Source organism: Pristiophorus japonicus, chromosome 1 (assembly GCF_044704955.1).
Source record: "Pristiophorus japonicus isolate sPriJap1 chromosome 1, sPriJap1.hap1, whole genome shotgun sequence".
NCBI classification, from domain to species: domain Eukaryota; kingdom Metazoa; phylum Chordata; class Chondrichthyes; family Pristiophoridae; genus Pristiophorus; species Pristiophorus japonicus.
This window is the reverse complement of record NC_091977.1, coordinates 79857707-79877994: the sequence shown is the minus strand read 5'-3', so window position 1 is coordinate 79877994 and position 20288 is coordinate 79857707. Positions and strand designations below refer to the sequence as shown.

Sequence of the window (20288 nt, the reverse complement as noted above, 5' to 3'; positions counted from 1 at the left end):
ACAATCCTGCTGGTCCACTCACTGAATTCCACTGGGGAGATGATGCCCTCGCGTTGCAGCCTGTCCATCTCGATTTCCGCTCTCTCCCTCATCATGTGAGGTACCGCTCGCGCCTCATGGTGAATGGATCATGCCTCTGGGATCAAGTGGATCTGCACCTTCGCCCTGGAAAAGTTTCCAATGCCTGGCTCAAAAAGGGAAGGAAATTTTTTAAGAACTTGGGTACATGAGGCCTCATCGACATGTGATAGTGCTCGGTTGTCATCCCAGGTCCAGCGGATTTTGCCCAGCCAGTTGCTTCCAAGCAGTGTGGGGCCATCGCCCGGGACAATCCAGAGTGGCAGTTCGTGCACCGTGCCCTCATAGGTGACCTTGACCATGGCGCTGCCCAGGACAGGGATGAGCTCTTTGGTGTACGTTCTCAGTTTCGTGTGGATGGGGTTCAGGGCTGGTCTGAATGCCTTGTTGCACCACAGTCTCTCAAACGTCTTTTTACTCATGATGGATTGGCTAGTGCCAGTGTCCAGTTCCATGGTTACGGGTAAGCCATTCAATTTTACATTTAACATTATAGGTGGACATTTCATCGAAAATGTGTGCACTCTGTGTACTTCAGCATCTGGCTCCTCTCTCTGAGGCTCAAAATTGTTTTGATCCACCATGGACCGATCTTCCTCTGCCACATGGTGGTTAGCAGGTTTTGCAGAGCTTGCAGCTCCGTTTGCAAGCTCGTTGGAGGTGCCCCATTGTTCCACAGCTTTTGCAAACATACCCTTTGAAGCGGCATGAATAGGCTGAATGGAAGCCTCCACAACATCAACAAGGTGTGAATTACCTTGCATTCATCCTTTGTTGGGGTCTCTGAGTCATCTGGGTCACCTGAGGCCTGCTGCTAGTTGCAGACTGGTGGGTTCTGCCCTGTACATTTCTGCTCGCAAATACAGTTTATGATTTATGAGCATTGCTAGCACTTGTGTGCTGAGAGATTTATTTGGTGTTATCACTGGTGGACATAAACGCCTGTGCTATCGCAATGGCCTTACTGAGGGTCGGTGTCTCTGCAGTCAAAAGTTTTCGTAGGATGGTCTCGTGGCTAATGCCCAGTACAAAAAAGTCTCTGAGCATTTGCTCCAGGTAGCCATCAAACTCACATTGTCCTGCAAGTCGCCTTAGCTCGGCGACGTAGCTTGCCACTTCCTGACCTTTAGATCGCTGGCACGTGTAGAACCGATACCTCGCCATCAGCACGCTCTCCCTCGGGTTAAGATGCTCCCGAACCAGTGTACATAGCTCCTCATACGACTTATCTGTGGGTTTCACCGGAGCCAGAAGTGTCTTCATGAGGCTGTAGGTAGGTGCCCCACAGACTGTGAGGAGGACCGCTCTCCTTTTTGTAGCGCTTCCTTCTCCGTCCAGCTCATTGGCTACAAAGTACTGGTCTAGCCGTTCGACATAGGCTTCCCAGTCCTCACCCTCCAAGAACTTCTCCAGAATGCCCACAGCTTGCTGCATCTTTGCGTTGTATTCGTATTCTTGTCGCCAGTTATTGTGTTCCTAACACAGATGAGACTGCACACAGGGAGGTTAACGTAACAGTGACCTCAGTCTTTATTGAGACACTCCAGAGTGAGGAACAGGTCTTAGGGGCCGACTTATATACAGTGCTCCCAAGGGATGCTGGGATCCCTTGGGACTTCAGGGGATGAGCTCCCTGGTGGCGGAACATGGGAGTGCATGCTTTACAGATACACAACAGGTTTGGAACATTTAATCATAATTCATCACAGGCTACAAAGATGGCTGGTACAGGAAATAGTTAAATGTACAGTGGGGATTCACCTTTTAACTTCAGGTTAAACAAAGAAAATTTTCATTTCTTTAACAGTTATTAATAATCATTGGATTATTTTTGAAGTACAGTCACTGTTGTTATGTAGGCAAACCCAGCAGCTAAATTACGCACAGCAAGATCCAACAAACAACAAATGAATGAATGACCAGATAATGAAGGCTTTATTACGATAAAAGTGTTATATAAAGGATGTGCTTATTTGTACTACGAAAATGGCCACCATGCTCCACCCTTTGTCTATGATTGGTCCCCTTGGAGGATAAACCACGCCTGAAGTTTCACAGGAATGTGTAACTGGAACCACCCATCCCAAGGTCTCACTGACTTTGCAATTGTAACTTGATCCACTTTGACTTCCTGAAGTGACAGAGGACAGAGCTCCCTAGAAGACAGCAAGGGCCAGCCAAGTCCAAGTGCATGCCTTCCCCAGACAAAGTGCCTTACCCCAGCACAAGTGCATCCTTCACCCACCACCGCCACCTCCCCCACCCGCCTCCCCCACCACCCCACCAGAGATGGGGCAGGCATTGTACAGATTATTAACAAGTTTATTGGGTATGAAGTGAATAGTGACAGTGTCGTGACTTCTGGATATCATCCACTCCAACGATGTCCCTTGTGGCCCCAGTACCGCTATTCTTGGCCCCAGGCCGACTGCTCTCGGCCCCAAGCTGACTGGGAGGGAGAGAGTCGGGGGGCGAGGGGAGATGGGGGGAAGAGAGTCAGAATGGGGGGGAGGAGGGGCCTGAGTGGGCGAAGAGAGTCGGAGCCTCATGTCCTGCTTCTCGGCACCACGTGGAGGGAATGATTCAGGCCGGGGAGGTGGAGTTAGGCGGAGCTTGACAGGTGGCGGGGCTTGACAGACGCATGTTTATCCAAAAAAGTGCAGTGCAAATAGTTATACTGTTATATAAATATAAGTTAATGTTGTTGCTTATAGCTTAAGAACCTTGAGATTAAATTGAAGGTCACTGTCAGAACAATACTGGACTTGTAAGTTTGCATGACACGATCTGGAGGCAAAATTGTGGAAGATCCTGCCAAACATTCGTTTCCTGCAACACAAGTGTATAGATTGTGAACTGGTTAATAGATCTCTTATACTCAAACACTGTGGTGTGTATCCCCTTGCCAGACATCTCAACAATGTCTTTGTTTTCCTTTTCAGAGCCTTGGAATAATTCCAAGGATGTGCAAACATCAGCTAGGGAGATGAAAGGATATTTTTATTAATTGATTTTTAATTATACACGAACTGCAAATGTTTTTACCAAGTGGCTTGTCTCGATGACAGAGGGATAATACCTAATGTGTCTGCTGCACTCACAGCACACAATTAAGGTCAAAGAGCATTATGCATGAGAATGGCAAGAATTATTACATATTATTGACCAGCATGCTATAACTCAAATGATAAAACTTAGTGACATTATTACTTACTCATTAATTTTGAAAACCTATATATCACTTATCAAAATCAGAACTTTCAGACGAGCTAGGAGCAATGTTCCCTGTAATTTATTTTTACATTAAAAATTCCACACGTTTTTTTCAATTTAAAAGCTGGCGCGTGACCTCAAGAGCGGCCGAACAGCTTAAAGGGAAAATTGGGTGTGAGGAAGTTTCGGATTTTTGTGGGACTGATCAGCGGAGCGCATCAGCTGACTGTTGAATGGTGACCACCATTTCGAAGCCCAGGCCTCATTTTAATCCGACTGGTGAGCTGCAGATGCCATACGAGTGTCCCAAGACAGCTCGTCAGCTTTGAGCCACAGGAATGGTGGCAGGCTGGAAAGACGGTGGCAGTTGCAGGGATATCCTGGGGTGGAGGGGAGGTGGGGGTCGAAGGGGATGGAGGCGAGGGGTGGAGGGTCTGGTGCTACCTACAAATTTTGGCGACCAGTGGAATACTCTGGCCACCCCTGGGGGGGGGGGGGGGGGGGCGGGGCGGGGGGGGAGATTTTAACTCCCAAATTTTGGGTTGATTGGGAGGTTAAAGTGTTAAAAATCTAAATCCCGATCGCAGCCCACCTCCAACGCGCCCGTTGCCGGTTTTAATGGATGCGAGGGGGGGGGTGGGCAGCCAACCATCTCCCAGGAGGCGGATTGGCAATTTAAATTTGATAATGAGGCTGGAAGCCTCGAATGTAACCTGCTTGGCAGCTTTAACTGCAGCCGGCCAGGATTCCCGGGCCTCTAGAATCCTGGATCCTGCAGCAAGGTGAGGACAGCTTTGGGGAGCATTCCTCATGGGCCAGGAGGAGCAAGAGTGCTTCTCCCCGGCCCCCTAAGCGCTCCCCCACCATCAGCCCGCTCCTGCAGAAGCCTTCCCCCACTGGGGTCGGGGATCGGACCCCCGACTCCCCCCCCCCAGGAGTTGGGGCTCGGACGCCCCGTACCTCCAGTATCGGAGACTGGACCCCGCCAGGATCGTACCCACCCTGGGGTGGGGACAAGACCCCACCTCGGGATCAGATCCCCCCAGTATCGGAGACCGGACCCCGCCGGGATCGTACCCACCCCGGGGTGGGGACAAGACCTCACCTCGGGATCAGATCCCCCAGTATCGGAGACCGGACCCCGCCGGGATCGTATCCACCCCGGGGTGGGGACAAGACCTTACCTCGGGATCAGATCCCCCCAGTATCAGAGACCGGACCCCGCCGGGATCGTACCCACCCCGGGGTGGGGACAAGACCTCACCTCGGGATCAGATTCCCCCAGTATCGGAGACCGGACCCCGCCGGGATCGTACCCACCCCGGGGTGGGGACAAGACCTCACCTCGGGATCAGATCCCCCCAGTATCGGTGACCGGACCCCGCCGGGATCGTACCCACCTCGGGGTGGGGACAAGACCTTACCTCGGGATCAGATCCCCCCAGGATCGGAAATTGGGTCCCCTAAGGGTTGGGCCTGCCAGGATCGGACCCCTTTCCGGGGTTGGGAATCAGACCACCATGGGATTGGACCTACCTCTGGCTGCATCTCTTCTCCAGCCCGACTGGAAGCCAAGCCAGGCTGTGATCAAGGCAGGAACCTGTCGGTGACGTTACACGCATGCTGTGGCATTAAAACGCCTCAGTCTGCGGGGAAACCCAGATTTCCAGGTTTCCCATGCTCTACCGGGCTCCCCCCACTCCCGATAGGTCCAAAAGTTAAAATTTTCCCCAGACTCAAAAAATAAATACAGGTTTACCTGTAGGATCCTCTTCAGCTAGACCTCCAATTGATACTGGACAAAGCATGCATAAGAACGTAAGAACATAAGAATTAGGAACAGGAGTAGGCCATCTAGCTCCTCGAGCCTGCTCCACCATTCAACAAGATCATGGCTGATCTGGCCGTGGACTCAGCTCCACTTACCCGCCCGCTCCCCATAACCCTTAATTCCCTTATTGGTTAAAAATCTATCTATCTGTGACTTGAATACATTCAATGAGCTAGCCTCGACTGCTTCCTTGAGCAGAGAATTCCACAGATTCACAACCCTCTGGGAGAAGAAATTCCTTCTCAACTCGGTTTTAAATTGGCTCCCCTGTATTTTGAGGCTGTGCCCCCTAGTTCTAGTCTCCCCGACCAGTAGAAACAACCTCTCTGCCTCTATCTTGTCTATCCTTTTCATTATTTTAAATGTTTCTATAAGATCACCCCTCATCCTTCTGAACTCCAACGAGTAAAGACCCAGTCTACTCAATCTATCATCATAAGGTAACCCCCTCATCTCCGGAATCAGCCTAGTGAATCGTCTCTGTACCCCCTCCAAAGCTAGTATATCCTTCCTTAAGTAAGGTGACCAAAACTGCACGCAGTACTCCAGGTGCGGCCTCACCAATACCCTATACAGTTGCAGAAGGACCTCCCTGCTTTTGTACTCCATCAGTACTCCAGCAGTGCACGTTCCACCCTATGTATATCATAGTACCCAATTTGCATTTTAACTGGCTTACTGGCTGACTCGGGGTAATTTTGGTGGCCCAGCAGTATCCCCAGGGAGAGAATTGCCAATGCCACAGCAATAATGAAATCCTGGGGGGTGGTGGGGGGGGCGGTGGGAGTGGTGGGTCCTTCCCAGATTTTTGGAGTGCTAATGCTCTATTTCTGGTTTGCTGGAGGTCTGAAAATACAGACGGTGTTTTGGGCTCAATTATTCTTAATGTGTTGAAAATGTTGATCTTTGCAATGACAACAATTTGTTTGGCAGCATTCTGCCCTCTTTGCTCATCAATATTCTGTTTATTTTTATGTACCATTTTATAGCTAGCAGTATACTTCAAATCACTGATTTATTTTCTTAAGTCATCTGCATCAAGTTGGACTTCAGAAATTGTTGATTTTGCATACACAAGGCCTTTCAGATGTTCAAAAATGAATAATGAGTTTTATGTACTGCTCTACTAATATACACAGTCAATTGTTATTAAAATGTCTCCACTGTACAACTTTCAGGTCTGTTTTAGATTGTCTCTTATATGCTGTGGTGCTGGTCAGTCCTGTAAGCAGTTCAAGGACTAGAAATTCATCCTGGGCGCTGACGCATAATGTATCGGACCGGCTGCCCGTTATACACAGAGCCTGATTTTCAGTTCCTTGGACGGTAATAGAACTGAATATCAGGCGCTGTGTGCCTGTTGATCCGATACTGCCCATTTTGTGCCCGAGATGAATTCCTAGCCCAAAGTGTCTTATATTCTGAAATATTCTAATATCTAATTATACAATAGTTTAACCCAGGGGTGTAACAATACGGCCTCCTTGTGATCCGGACTGGAGATTGTGTCTTTTGCATGTGTCCTCGCGCGTTGTCCAATCTTTTTGAAGGCAGACAGAGAGATACTTGGTGTGATACGGCCAGATATGAATTATTAAGCTGCTTAATTTATTGAAAATAATTGAACATACAAAGTAATAGTTAAAGCAAATTATATTTAATAAGCTCAATCCCACTTCTCTCCTCAAAAATAGGAACAAACATATACCTGCCATGCCCCTTTTGTGGGATGACTTAATTTCTTTCTAGATAATTTCAAACTCTAAAGTCTGACCTCCTGCATTTTAGCTTCCAGCTCCAGGCCAAGAACCATACCTTGCTGTCTTATGTTTAAAAACAGTCTTCTTTTTGTTGATTCTCCTCCAAGGAAGCTTAGGGATGGGGGTAATAAGCTGTATTGTCAAACCAATGGAAAGGAAAATTAGGCAGTTTCTATAAAGGGTGCCTGAACCCCAATGCCAGTTTTATACTCCATCAGTCAGTTAAAAATACTCCTGTAGTATTTACATGATGGAATTGTCCTTAGTAAAATGGTTATGAGTATTATTTGGTCATCTGAGGTAAGATTATGAATTATTTAACATCCCACTGATCCTGGATAGTAGGCCTGTGATGAGACAATGAGCCCTCATTTGAAACAAACTGTGAGTTGTACCATTCCACAAACTGTCTTGTCTGGCTTTCAATTCCTGCAGCCTATGGCCTTTTTATTAAAAAAAAACCTGTGTGAATTAATTTTGTTTTGTACCAAAACACTTTAACCTGGATCAATTCCAAAATTCTTTCAGTGGAGTAAAATATGTTCAAAAATCCAAAAATGTGACAAGCCACAAATGTCTCTAGAAATGATAAAGAATCTCAGATGCTGTCCTACCGACTTAATAATATTCTACTTTCCAGGTATTGTGACAGGAGTTCTGGTACGTGAATTTGCCATTTTGTCAAATCTAGACAAATTCTACTTTGGGTTTCCTGGAGAGATCCTGATGAGAATGCTGAAGCTGATTATTTTACCATTAATTGTCTCCAGTATGATTACAGGTAAATAATCTTACCGAGTCACGTTATTGAATCATAGTATTGGAATCAGGGAGATTAACTTCCTGAATCCTGCGATTTTTATTTTAATGTCCATTAATTGGAGTGAAATTGGCCATATTTGGAGCAAATGCATTATTGGTGCAATTCTACGTATTGGTTTCACATACAATGAAAGAAAGAAAGACTTACATTTATATGCGCCTTTCACGACCATCTCAAAGCGCTTTACAGCCAATGAAATATTTTTGGAGTGTAGTCACTGTTGTAATGTGGGAAACGCGGCAGCCAATTTGCACATAGCAAGCTTCCACAACCAGCACTGTGATAATGACAAGATAAACTGTTTCTGTTATGTTGATTGAGGGATAAATATTGGCCAGGACACCGGGGATAACTCCCCTGCTCTTCTTTGAATTAGTGCCATGAGATCCTTTACATCCAGCTGACAGAGCAGACGGGGCCTCAGTTTAACATCTGGTCTGAAAGATGGCACTGCCAACAGTGCAGCACTCCCTTCGTCAGAAGGTTGTGGGTTTAAGCCCCACTGGAGATCAAGTCTCTGGAGTGGGATTTGAACCCACAACCTTCTGACTCAAAGGCAAGTGTGCTACCCACTGAGCCACAGCTAACACTGAAATGAAACAAAGTGCAGTGACTGCAACCTGAGAAAATATTTTGCATAAGCAAGACCCCACAATGAGATGAATGAGTAGTCGATCTGTTTTCGGTGGTATTGGTTAAGATCATAAGAACAAATGAAATAGGAACAGGAGTAGGCCACCTGACCCCTCAAGCCTGCTCCGCCATTTAATAAGATCATGGCTGCTCTGATCACGGACTCAGTTCCACTTCCCTGCCCGTTCCCCATAACCCTTTATTCCCTTGCCACTCAAATATCTGTCTATCTCCGCCTTAAATATATTCAATGACCCAGCCTCCACAACTCTCTGGGTTGAAAGAGTAATGTTGGCCAGAACATCAGGAGAAATTCTCATTGTTCTTTGAACCACTGGAACAGGCAGATAGAGTCTCAATTTAATATCTCATCTGAACCACCCTTGACTGTAATGGCTTGCTAACCTATATTGATGTTTAAGGCCTGGAGAAGAGCTTGAACTCATAACCCACTGATGCAGAGGTAAGAGTGAAACCAAGGGAGCCAATGATGTTAATTACATATGAATGTATCTCAATTAATTGTGTTTCTACTGTTACAATTATTTTAAAGCTACAGTCTCCATTACACTCTTACTATGAGTCAGAAGGTTGTGGGTTTAAGCCCCATTGCAGAGACTTGAGTGCGTAATCTAAGATGACACTTCAGTGCAGTATTGAGGGAGTTCTGCACTGTTGGGGATGCTGTCTTTCAGATTAGATTATTTAAATCCACCCTCTCAGGTGGATTTAAAAGATCCCATGGCACTATTCGAAGAGGAGCAGGGGAGTTCTGGCATCCTATGAAACATTTATCCCTCAACCAACATCACTAAAACAAATGATCTGGTTATTTATCTTATTGCTGTTTGTGGGACCTTGCGGTATGCAAATTGGCTGCCATGTTTCCCTACATTACAATAGTGACTACAGTGGCTATGAAATATTTTGTGATGCCCTGAGGTCATAAAAGATGTTACATGATGCTAGTGCTTTCTTTTTTGTTCTATTAAATAAATAACTCATCAATTATTATATTAAAAGATTTGGACAACAAAATAGTGGTGTAATACATTGGAGCACTAACAGCTAGATTTGCTTTTACATATTTTAAGTAAATTAGCAAATAACTAATTTAAAATATTTGTGCAGTCGACTTATGCAAAATATTATATTAAGTACCTGAAAATTTTTCTCCACAGGAGTTGCTGCTTTGGATTCAGATGTCTCTGGAAAAGTCGGAGTACGGGCAGTGGTATATTACTTTTCAACCACTGTTATTGCTGTAATTCTAGGTAATAAATTATGCTGTATAATGTTGCATATATGGTGAAATTTCTTACTGTTTTACTTACAAAGGTAAAAAAATGATTCTGTTCATGCTGCGTAGCGACACTGTAAATGTGCTCAAAAAGAATCCTGAGGAGAATAGCAATTTCCCGATAGATTTAATTTTGCAACCCAGTGATTATTTTAGCTCAAGGTAAAACAGCATGCTACATAAATGCTTCAAAAGTAAAACACTGACTTGTGCATATCTTGGCGTTCATTACTAGCACTAAATCGCAGGATTTATTTTTTATATACACAATTAAATGTATGAATGTAAATGATCCATCAACATTCATTTGCTGAACAAAAGTTTAAATATACTTTTAAAAGCAGGCCTTACATACAAATTATATCTTTTATTTTGTATAAGGAATTGTGTTGGTGATGACCATCAAACCTGGCGTCTCCCAAAATGCTGAAGAAATTGACAGGAGTGGAAGTACCCCAGAGGTCACCACTGTGGATGCCATGTTAGATCTCCTCAGGTGAGTAATTCACTTACATATTTCATATAGGCAGTCATTAGTAAACATTTACCTCTACATACATTATCTATGATTAACATCCAAATCTTGTGTGCGTGCAGCTTAGCCGCCCTTCACTCCCCATTACACCATTTGTGAACGTGTCACATAATAACTCCCAAATATCACTTTTTTAACCAGTTTAGCTTTTAACCAAATGCATGTGTCTTTTTAAAATTATATTTATTCGTAACATACAGACAAAAGTTTCATATGGGCATTGTCTTTTATTGAGTGGCTTCAATGCATTTGTTCCATGCTTAAATTGCTGTAACATTAGCAGGTAATCCTTGAATCAATACGGTGTAAATAAATTATTAACTATATTTTATATATATATATAGGGTTGGAAGACATCACTCTAAGCTCAAACATTTACTCTTCTAATTGACTATTCAGTTGTGTAAATCAATATATGCCCTCAGAAATTCAGAGTATCCAAAAAAAGCTTAATTTTTAATGAACTGAACAAGTCACAAAGGTTTTAACAAAGGAGAGTTGATCTGTTTGTAGTCAAAAGATTCATGTTGAGAAAATAAGAAAACGTAAATACTCTTTAATTTTCAAAAATTATCAAATGAAATGATACAATATTCATCCATTCTCACAACCCTGGTCTGCTACCTTCCACAGACAATAATACCCCAGCAGCTAAAGAATCATCATATCTATGGCAAATTCCATGGTACTGACAGCATATTTCGGTAGATAGAGGCAGAATTAGTTTTATGTATTAATATAATTGACTACTTTGTGCTCTGTACAAATAAAACATGAAGGCTGGGAACAGCCTCAGCTAAAATGTGTTTTGTTTTCATAAGGTGGCTTTTGTCTTCAACTTAAGGTATCAAAGTGTTAATTAAATCAGGAAGGTGTTGTTTTGATCATGTGAGCAATACTGTCCTCAGGATCATTCAGCCTGGAAATGGAACGGTCAAAGGAAGCATTAGACTATAATAGGCATTTGTCTTACGTATGCCAGAATTCACATGCATTCTAAGTAGTTCAAAGGCTGATGGGACAATCAAATATCTGGTGTGGAAAATGTCATATATGTATGCTTGGATTTACTAGCAACCAAGTGACACCACTGTCGGAGGTCATTGGGCTGTGCGCACGTGTGTACGACCTAGGTATAAAAGGCCAGCCACCTTGTAATGTAATCACTTTGGACCCTAATAAAGTACAGCTAGGTTTGTACCTGTTCGGAGTTGACAGTATTCAGTCTATTGAGTTATTGCATGCACAACATTTGGCCATGAGGTAACAAGAACCTTCGCATGCAAATATGAGCACAATTGGAATTCTGGAGCGATTCGTGGAGGGAGACGATTGGGCAGACGTTGTAGCCCGCTTGAACCAGTACTTCGTGGCCAACAAAATGGAGAAAGAGGCAGATGCAGTTCAGCATCCGGCGGTCCTCCTCACGGTTTGCAGTCCGAAAATCTATGGACTCAAAGAATCTCCTCTCGCCATTAAGTCCAAGGGACAAGGAATATGAAACATTGTGTGCTCTGGTACGTGACCATCTCAAACCAGAGGAAGGCATCATCATCTCAAGATATCGATTCTATACGCACGTTTGTTCTGAGAGCCAGCATGTATCGGAATTCGTTGCCAATCTAAGACGTCTAGCTGGACTGTGTAAGTTCGAAACTGCGTTGGCAGACATGCTGCGGGACTTCTTTGTAATTGGCATCAACCATGAGGTGATCCTGCGTAAGCTACTAGCGGCGGAGACACTGGATTTGAGCAAGGCCATCATGATTGTCCAATCATGCATGACGACGGACAAAAGCTTAAAGCAGATATAATTGAAAAATCAGAACTCAGCAAGTACTGTAAACAAGATAGTATCGTCGTTTGGCAGAGCTGCATATGGCAGGGCCAACCCGACTGCGTACGCGAAACCTGTGGCTGCTCAAGTCCGCCAACGGGAATGAATCCGATATCACCGTGTTGGCGTTGTGGGGGAAATCATCGGCATCATCGGTGTAGGTTTATAAAGTATATTTGTAAAGGCTGTTTGAGAGTGGGGCACCTCCAGCGCATGTGTCCGCAACTGAGCAATCGTGCTGCAACACACATGGAGGATGATGACCAGTCTAGCGCGGATCTGGATATGCAATCCGAGATACGAGAGGAGGAAGTGTATGGACTGTATTCGTTCCCAATAAAGAGCCAAGCGATAATGATGAATGTAAAACTTAATGATGTGCCGGTATCGATGGAATTGGACACGGGTGCGAGTCAATCAATAATGAGCCAGAGGACATTTGACAGGCTGTGGGATACTAACGCTGTGAGGCCTAAGCTGAGTCCAGTCAATGCCAAGTTGCGTATGTACACTAAAGAACTCATAACGGTGACTGGCAGTGCAGTAATCAAGGTGTCATAGATGGTGCGGTTCACGATTTACCATTATGGATTGTTCCAGGCAATGGTCCAACACTGTTCGGCAGGAACTGGTTAGAAAAAAATCAAATGGAACTGGAACAAGATCAAAGCATTGTCATCGGAGGAGGATACTCCATGTGCTCATGTGCTGAGCAAGTTCCCCTCGCTGTTTGAACCAGGCATCAGCAATTTCACGGGAGCCAAGGTGCAGATCCACATGACTCAGATACAAGACCAGTCCATCATAAAGCTCGGGCAGTTTCGTACATGATGAGGGAGAAGGTCAAAATCGAACTGGACACACTCCAGCGTGAAGGGATCATATCACTGGTCGAATTTAACGAATGGGCCAGCCCCATTGTTCCCGTGTTGAAAACGGTCAGGATTTGTGGAGACCACAAGGTTACGATCAACCGAGTTTCGAAACAGAATCAAGACCCGTTACCGAAGGCTGATGACCTGTTTGCAATGCTAGCCGGGGGGAAGTCATTCACAAAACTGGATCTGATGTCAGCCTACATGACACAGGAGCTGCTCAACATGCCGAAGAAAGTTACGTGCATCAACACTGTTTATCTACAACAGGTGCCCTTTTGGAATTCGATCGGCTGCAACCATATTTCAGAGGAACATGGAGAGTCTACTGAAGTCCATCCCCAGAACCATTGTGTTCCAAGATGACATACGGGTCACAGGTCATGACTCTGCTGAACATCTGAACAACCTGGAAGAGGTTCTACATTGTCTGGACAAAGTGGGACTCAGACTGAAACGCTCGAAGTGCATCTTCATGGCACCGGAAGTCAAAATCCTGGGGAGGAAAATTGATGCTGACAGTATCAGGCTTACGGACTCAAAAACCAAGGCTATCAAAAATGCACCCAAGCCTCAGAATGTGACGGAGCTGGGTTCGTTCCTTTGTCTACTCAACTACTTTGGTAATTTCTTACCTAGATTGAGCACCTTATTAGAGCCATTGCAGATGCTGCTAAGAAAAGACGACAACTGGGTTTGGGGTGAATCGCAAAATAGAGCTTTTGAGAAAGCTACTAATCTGCCTTGCTCGAACAAGCTGCTGGTACATTATGATCCATGTAAGCGTCTAGTATTGGCCTGTGATGCTTCATCATATGGAGTTGGTTGCTTGCTCCAATAAGCCAATGAGTCATTAATTACAACTGTTGCATATGCTTCAAAAAGTTTGTCAAAGGCGGAAAGAGCCTACAGCATGGTAGAGAAAGAAGCACTAGCCTGTGTGTATGGGGTTAAAAAGATACATCAGTACTTGTTTGGTCTTCGGTTTGAATTGGGAATTGGAAACAGATCACAAGCCACTCATTTCATTGTTTTCAGAAAACAAAGGTATCAATACCAATGCACTGTCCCGCATCCAGAGGTGGGCGCTGACATTATCTGCCTATGATTATGTCATTCGCCATACACCTGGCACTGAGAATTGTGCCGATGCATTGAGCCGTCTACCATTGCCCACACCAGAGGTGGAAACGCCACAACCGGCAAAGCTATTGTTAGTCATGGATGCTTTTGAAAGTGAAGGAACCCCTGTCACAGCCCAACAAGTTAAGACCTGGATCAGCCACGACCCGATATTATCGGTTGTGAAACGTTGTATCCTTAGTGGTGATTGGTCTGCCATACCCAAGCAAATGTGTGAGGAGAACAAACCTTACATCCGTCGCAAAGACAAACTATCCATTCAATCAGATTGTTATGCCCAAGAAAGGCAGAGAGAAATTTGTGCATGATCTACATAGCACGCATCCGGTATTGTCATGATGAAAGCCATTGTCAGGTCTCATGTATGATGGCCTGGAATTGACTCTGATCTTGAATCATGTGTGCATTAGCGCAACACTTGCATGCAGCTTAGTAAAGCACCAGCGGAATCGCCGCTGAGTCTGTGGTCATGGCCATCTAAACCATGGTCCAGGATCCACATCGATTTTGCAGGTCCCTTCCTGGAAAAGATGTTCTTAATTGTGGTGGATGCTTATTCCAAGTGCATAGAGTATACAATCATGTCATCCAGCACATCCACAGCTACCATTGAGAGCCCTCGTGTCATGTTTGTTACGCTTGGTCCGCCTCACATCGTTGTAAACGACAACGGATCTTGCTTCACCAGTATGGAGTTTCAAGAGTTCATGAAACTCAATGGTATCAAACATGAGAAGTCAGCACCGCTCAAACCCGCATCCAATGGACAAGCAGAGCATGTAGCCCAAACCATCAAGCAGAGTATGAAACGTGTAACTCAAGGTTCACTGCAAACTCGCGTGTCACGCATATTGCTTAGTTACAGGACAAGACTCCATACACTTACCGGGGTGTCCCCTGCTGAACTATTGATGAAGAGAGGTCTCAAGACCAGGCTCTCTCTTGTCCACCTTGACTTGAATAATTGTGTCAAATACAGACATCAAGGTTAGCAAGGGTATTATAATCGCGCTACTGTGTCACGCGACATTTTTATCAATGATCCTGTGTATGTACTGAATTATGGTCAAGGTCCCAAATGGATCACCGGTACTGTTACGGCCAAGGAGGGTAACAGAGTTTTTATTGTTAAGCTCAAGAAAGGGCAGACATGCAGGAAACATGTCGATCAGATAAAGCTGCAGCACACGGATGAACTGGAACAGTCTGAGGAAGACACAATCAGTGACCAATCAACCTACTCTCAGTCATCAGAGGACTCCGCTGTCATCAATGAATTTGTACTTTCAATCACTGACATGTTCAATTAATCTGGACTTTCAATCCCTGATGTGATCATTGCCACTCCCATCAGATCGGTTACCCAGACCCCAGTCATAACAGACTCAGAATGCTCGTCCAAGGCTGGAGTTGAACTGAGACATTCAACTCGGGAGCGGAATGCCCCGGACTGTCTCAATTTGTAAAAAGACCATTACTAATACTTAAAGGGGGATATTATCATGTATGTATGCTTGGTTTTACAATGTTGCTGATGTTTCCATGATGATAACCAATCTTGGCATCCTATTCGACCCCGAGCTGAGTGTCCAAACCCATATCCTCTTCATCACAAAGACCACCTACTTCTACCTGCATAATGTTACCCGCCTCTGCCCCACCTACCACTGAATCCCTCAATCATGCCTTTAACACCTCCAGACTTGACTATTTGGTGCTGTCCTGGCCGGCCTTATCCTCCATGCTCTGTAAACTTCAGCTCATCCAAACCTCTGCTGCCCATATCCTATCTGGTACCAAGTCATGCTCACCTATCACCTCTCTCCTGCTGACCTACATTTTCTCCTTGTCCCCCATTGCCTGCAATTTAAATCTATCATCCTATCATCATGGTTTTACTAGCCACCAGGTGGCGCCACTGTCGGTGGTCATTGGGCTGTGCGCACGTGTGTGTGGCCCAGGTATAAAAGGCCAGCCATCTTGTAATGTAATCACTTTGGGCCCTAATAAAGTAGAGCCAGGATTGTACCTGTTCAGAGTTTATAGTATTCAGTCTATTGAGTTATTGCATACAAAACAGAAAAAGAAAGAAAGATTGCACCAAAAAGTGTTGATCCCAAGGTGGTCCTATTGAATCGGACCTGGAAGTGCATGCTGGAGCATATTAAACAGTGTTAATAAACAGAATCATGTAGTTTTTAAAGATTAAAAGGTAGAAATTGTGTGATGTAAGTCATAAGATGAGACCAGGGAGGTCAGGAAATGGGACCAACTCAATCATTACAATAGCAACAAATTTCAGCAGAACAGTGGGCACTTCTTAGGCCATCCCTTAAGTCTTGGCATAGCCTGAGACATTCTAAGCTATGTCCAGTAATCCAGATAGACCTCTGTTTGGTCCAGTGGAACTTGTGTCTGCTGACAGCTATTAAGGACCCCAGAAGTACAGTTGTAAATGGCATTGGACCCCAAAGGGATCAATTGCTGTTTCATTGAGGGCTTTATCTCTTGAGGAAAGTAAACATGAAATATGAACCTTGTCATTTCTGGCTCCACCAACCTCTGGCTCCCTCTCTCAGAGCAGCAGGGTGTTGCTTCAAGGTACCAGCTCTTTCATTGGGTAAGACCCACTGTTCACAAGATCACAAAATAATCACAAGGCCATTCAATCCATCTTAGTTCGTCCATCCAGAACAAGCCCAAAGTCCCCCCATTGCAGCATTATTCCTGGGTTCTCACCTCCATTACCCTACTCGAAGTCCATTAAAGTGTTGATCACGCTTTCTGTGAAAAATAACTTCCTGCTATCAGTCTTAAATTTGCCTTTTACCAATTTCAACCTTTGGCCCCTTGTTCTACATTCATGCTTTATGTAGAGTAATAGACTGGATTTACCTTTTCCATTTCCTTAACTATCTTATATACCACTTAAAGATCTCTTTTCAAGGCTAAAAAGCCCATGGGCCCAAAATGCTCCTGTTCTGCACCTCTGGGGGCGGGGGGAGGGGGGGGCACTAACCGGGTACAACAATATTTTCATTGGCCGCTGTGCCTCTGGCACTGGTATCATCGCCATGGGCTGTGACCCCTTTTTGCCCTGCGGCAGAAATTGGCAAGCGCCCTGTGAGGATGTCATGGCCGATGCCCGCATTTGTCTTGCGGGTTTTGGGCTGGGCCGGTCATCCATCGTGTGTGAACCTTAAAGGGGAGGTGCGCTGCGCCCCATGCCGCCATCTTTGCTTTTTCCCACCCTTACCGATTGGGCCATTCGCCGCTCCATTCGCGATCGTGCAGCCGGCACTCCGTCTCAGAGCTAGGCTGCAGCCATGGTACCCCTTAGCCCTGGTGGCCCAGTGGAAGCCATCAAAGGGCCTGCAGAGTTTGCAGTATCCCTCCCCTTTAACATCGCGCTCCACTTCCTGTGAGGGGCAGTAACCGGAATTTCGCGGCCGGGGCGGGACCTCCTCGCCGGGCGTAGGAAGTCCCGCCTCACCTCAGTTACTGCCCCCAAATGGGGCATAACAGAATTTCAACCCCCATGTCTCTTACTCCAGGCTCCTAATACCAGAGATAAGTCTTATGGCCCCTCTTTGCACCACCTCCATGATTTGAATGTCTCCCTTGTGTTTCAATGACCAGAACTGGACCCAGTTTCCCAATGTGTAGTCTGACCAAACCATCTACAGTCTGATCATGAATTCTTGTATTCTACTGTTTTTAATATATAGTTCAACAGTCTATTGGCTTTGTTGATTGCTGTTCTACGTTGGTTGGATATCTTGGGGTAGAAATACAGGGTCAGACTGGAAGAACCAAGGCCCGCCTGAAATCAGGTTTCAAACCTCAGCTAAATAACGTGGGTCAGCCACACCTTCTTAGGCAGCTTGCCAATTTCAGACAACCACTTTTGGGCTGCTTGCCTCACTGGCAGTGGCCCTCAGGTCAGTACCGGGAGGCGGAACCAAACACTGCTGTCATAGAAACATAGAAACATAGAAAATCGGTGCAGGAGTTGGCCATTTGGCCCTTCACTACCATTCAATAAGATCATGGCTGATCATTCCCTCAGTATTCCTGCTTTCTCTCCATACCCCTTGATCCCCTTAGCAGTAAGGGCCATATCTAACTCCCTCTTGAATACATCCAATGAACTGGCATCAACAACTCTCTGCGGCAGGGAATTCCACAGGTTAACAACTCTCTGAGTGAAGAAGTTTCTCCTCATCTCAATCCCAAATGGCCTACCCCTTATCCTAAGACTGTGTCCCCTGGTTCTGGACTTCTCCAACATCGGGAACATTCTACCCACATCTAACCTGTCCCGTCCCGTCAGAATCTTATATGTTTCTATGAGATCCCCGCTCATCCCTCTAAACTCCAATGTATAAAGGCCCAGTTGATCCAGTCTCTCCTCATATGACAGTCCTGCCATCCCAGGAATCAGTCTGGTGAACCTTCGCTGCACTCCCTCAATAGCAAGAATGTCCTTCCTCAGATTAGGAGACCAAAACTGAACACAATATTCCAGGTGAGGTCTCACCAAGGCCCTGTACAATTGCAGTAAGACCTCCCTGATCTATACTCAAATCCCATTGCTATGAAGGCCAACATACCATTTGCCTTCTTCACCGCCTGCTATACCTATATGCCAACTTTCAATGACTGATGAACCATGATACCCAGGTCTCGTTGCACCTCCCCTTTTCCTAATCTGCCGCCATTCAGATAATATTCTGTCTTCGCATTTTTGCCCCCAAAGCGGATAACCTTACATTTATCCACATTATACTGTATCTGCCATGCATTTGCCCACTCACCTAACCTGTCCAAGTCACCCTGCAGCCTCCTAGCGTCCCCCTGACAGCTCACACCACCACCACCCAGTTTAGTGTCATCTGCAAGCTTGGAGATATGCCACTCAATTCCTTCATCCAAATCATTGATGTATATTGTAAAGAGCTGGGGTCCCAGCACTGAGCCATGTGGCACTCCACTAGTCATTGCCTGCCATTCTGAAAAGGACCCATTTATCCCGACTCTCTGCTTCCTGTCTGCCAACGAGTTCTCTATCCACGTCAGTATATTACCCCCAATACCATGTGCTTTGATTTTGCACACCAGTCTCTTGTGTGAGACCTTGTCAAAAGTCTTTTGAAAGTCCAAATACACTACATCTACTGGTTCTCCCTTGTCCATTCTACTAGTTACACCCTCAAAAAATTCCAGAAGATTTGTCAAGCATGATTTCGCTTTCATAAATCCATGCTGACTTCGACCGATCCTGTCACTGCTTTCCAAATGCGCTGCTATTTCATCCTTAATAATTGATTCCAACATTTTCCCCACTACTGATGTCAGGCTAACCAGTCTATAATTACCCGTTTTCTCTCTCCCTCCCCTTTTAAAAAGTGGTGTTACATTAGCTACCCTCCAGTCCATAGGAACTGATCCAGAGTCGATAGACTGTTGGAAAATGACTGCTGTGGCGCTGCGAAGGCCACATCTGCGCCTTCTGGTAGCAAATTAATTTTTAAAGAAAAGAAAGTTACCTTTTTGGTGGCGGCCACTTGCTAGGCTGCATCCATGCATCGAAAACAGGGCAGGCCAAAGCTTTCTTTGTGGGTCTTTGAGGAGTTTTCCTGTTCCTCCAGGCGTTCAGGGAAAGTAAAAAACATAACTGTTTCGGTCTCCTCAGGCCGCAGTTGGCTTCACCTGGTGGGAAAGCTAAAGTGGCTTCTCCACTCAGGCCACCAGCTAAAATTGCAGTCAGGTCGCAATGTCATCATCAGGATCCGACAAGCAAAGAAGGACCAAACAACTTGCTGCCTGCTCAGGAGAGCAGGCTAAAAGTCGTACATTGAATTGTTGGCTGATTTTCAGTGGTTACATATTCTGGGCAATTTTAACTACCCATCCAATTGATTTTGGCTGTGTGGATGGGTTTAAAATCGCCCCCTTTGTTTTTCTCTAGGTCTCTGTTCACCACCCATCAATCTTTTAACATCTTTCTGCATGTTCTTATGTTCATTCCAGTGAACTCCATCCCCTTTCTCTCGGCAGAATCTATAGAGGACTTTTTCCTCTTTATTTCACTTTTGATTATTTTGTTAATCCATTTCAGGTCGTGCCTATTTAGTTTGTGTCTATTGGTTTTAGGTATGTCCTTTTCCTGTATGCTTAGCATTATACCCTTAAAGGTGTTCCACTTGGCCTAAACTGAAGTGTTGTTCAACAACTGCCCCCAATCAATTTGTTTATGT

At 45.2% G+C, this 20288-nt stretch overlaps 1 protein-coding gene across 1 annotated transcript in view; it reads left to right on the top strand.

Annotated features, from left to right (window-relative positions):
- slc1a1 (solute carrier family 1 member 1) overlaps nt 1–20288 on the top strand; it is a 91269-nt gene that overhangs the window by 31937 nt on the left and 39044 nt on the right. The window contains exons 2-4 of the mRNA XM_070857480.1: nt 7523–7663; nt 9520–9612; nt 10020–10134. Of these exons, the coding sequence (XP_070713581.1) occupies nt 7523–7663; nt 9520–9612; nt 10020–10134 (349 nt within the window). The remainder of the gene's footprint in view (nt 1–7522; nt 7664–9519; nt 9613–10019; nt 10135–20288) is intronic.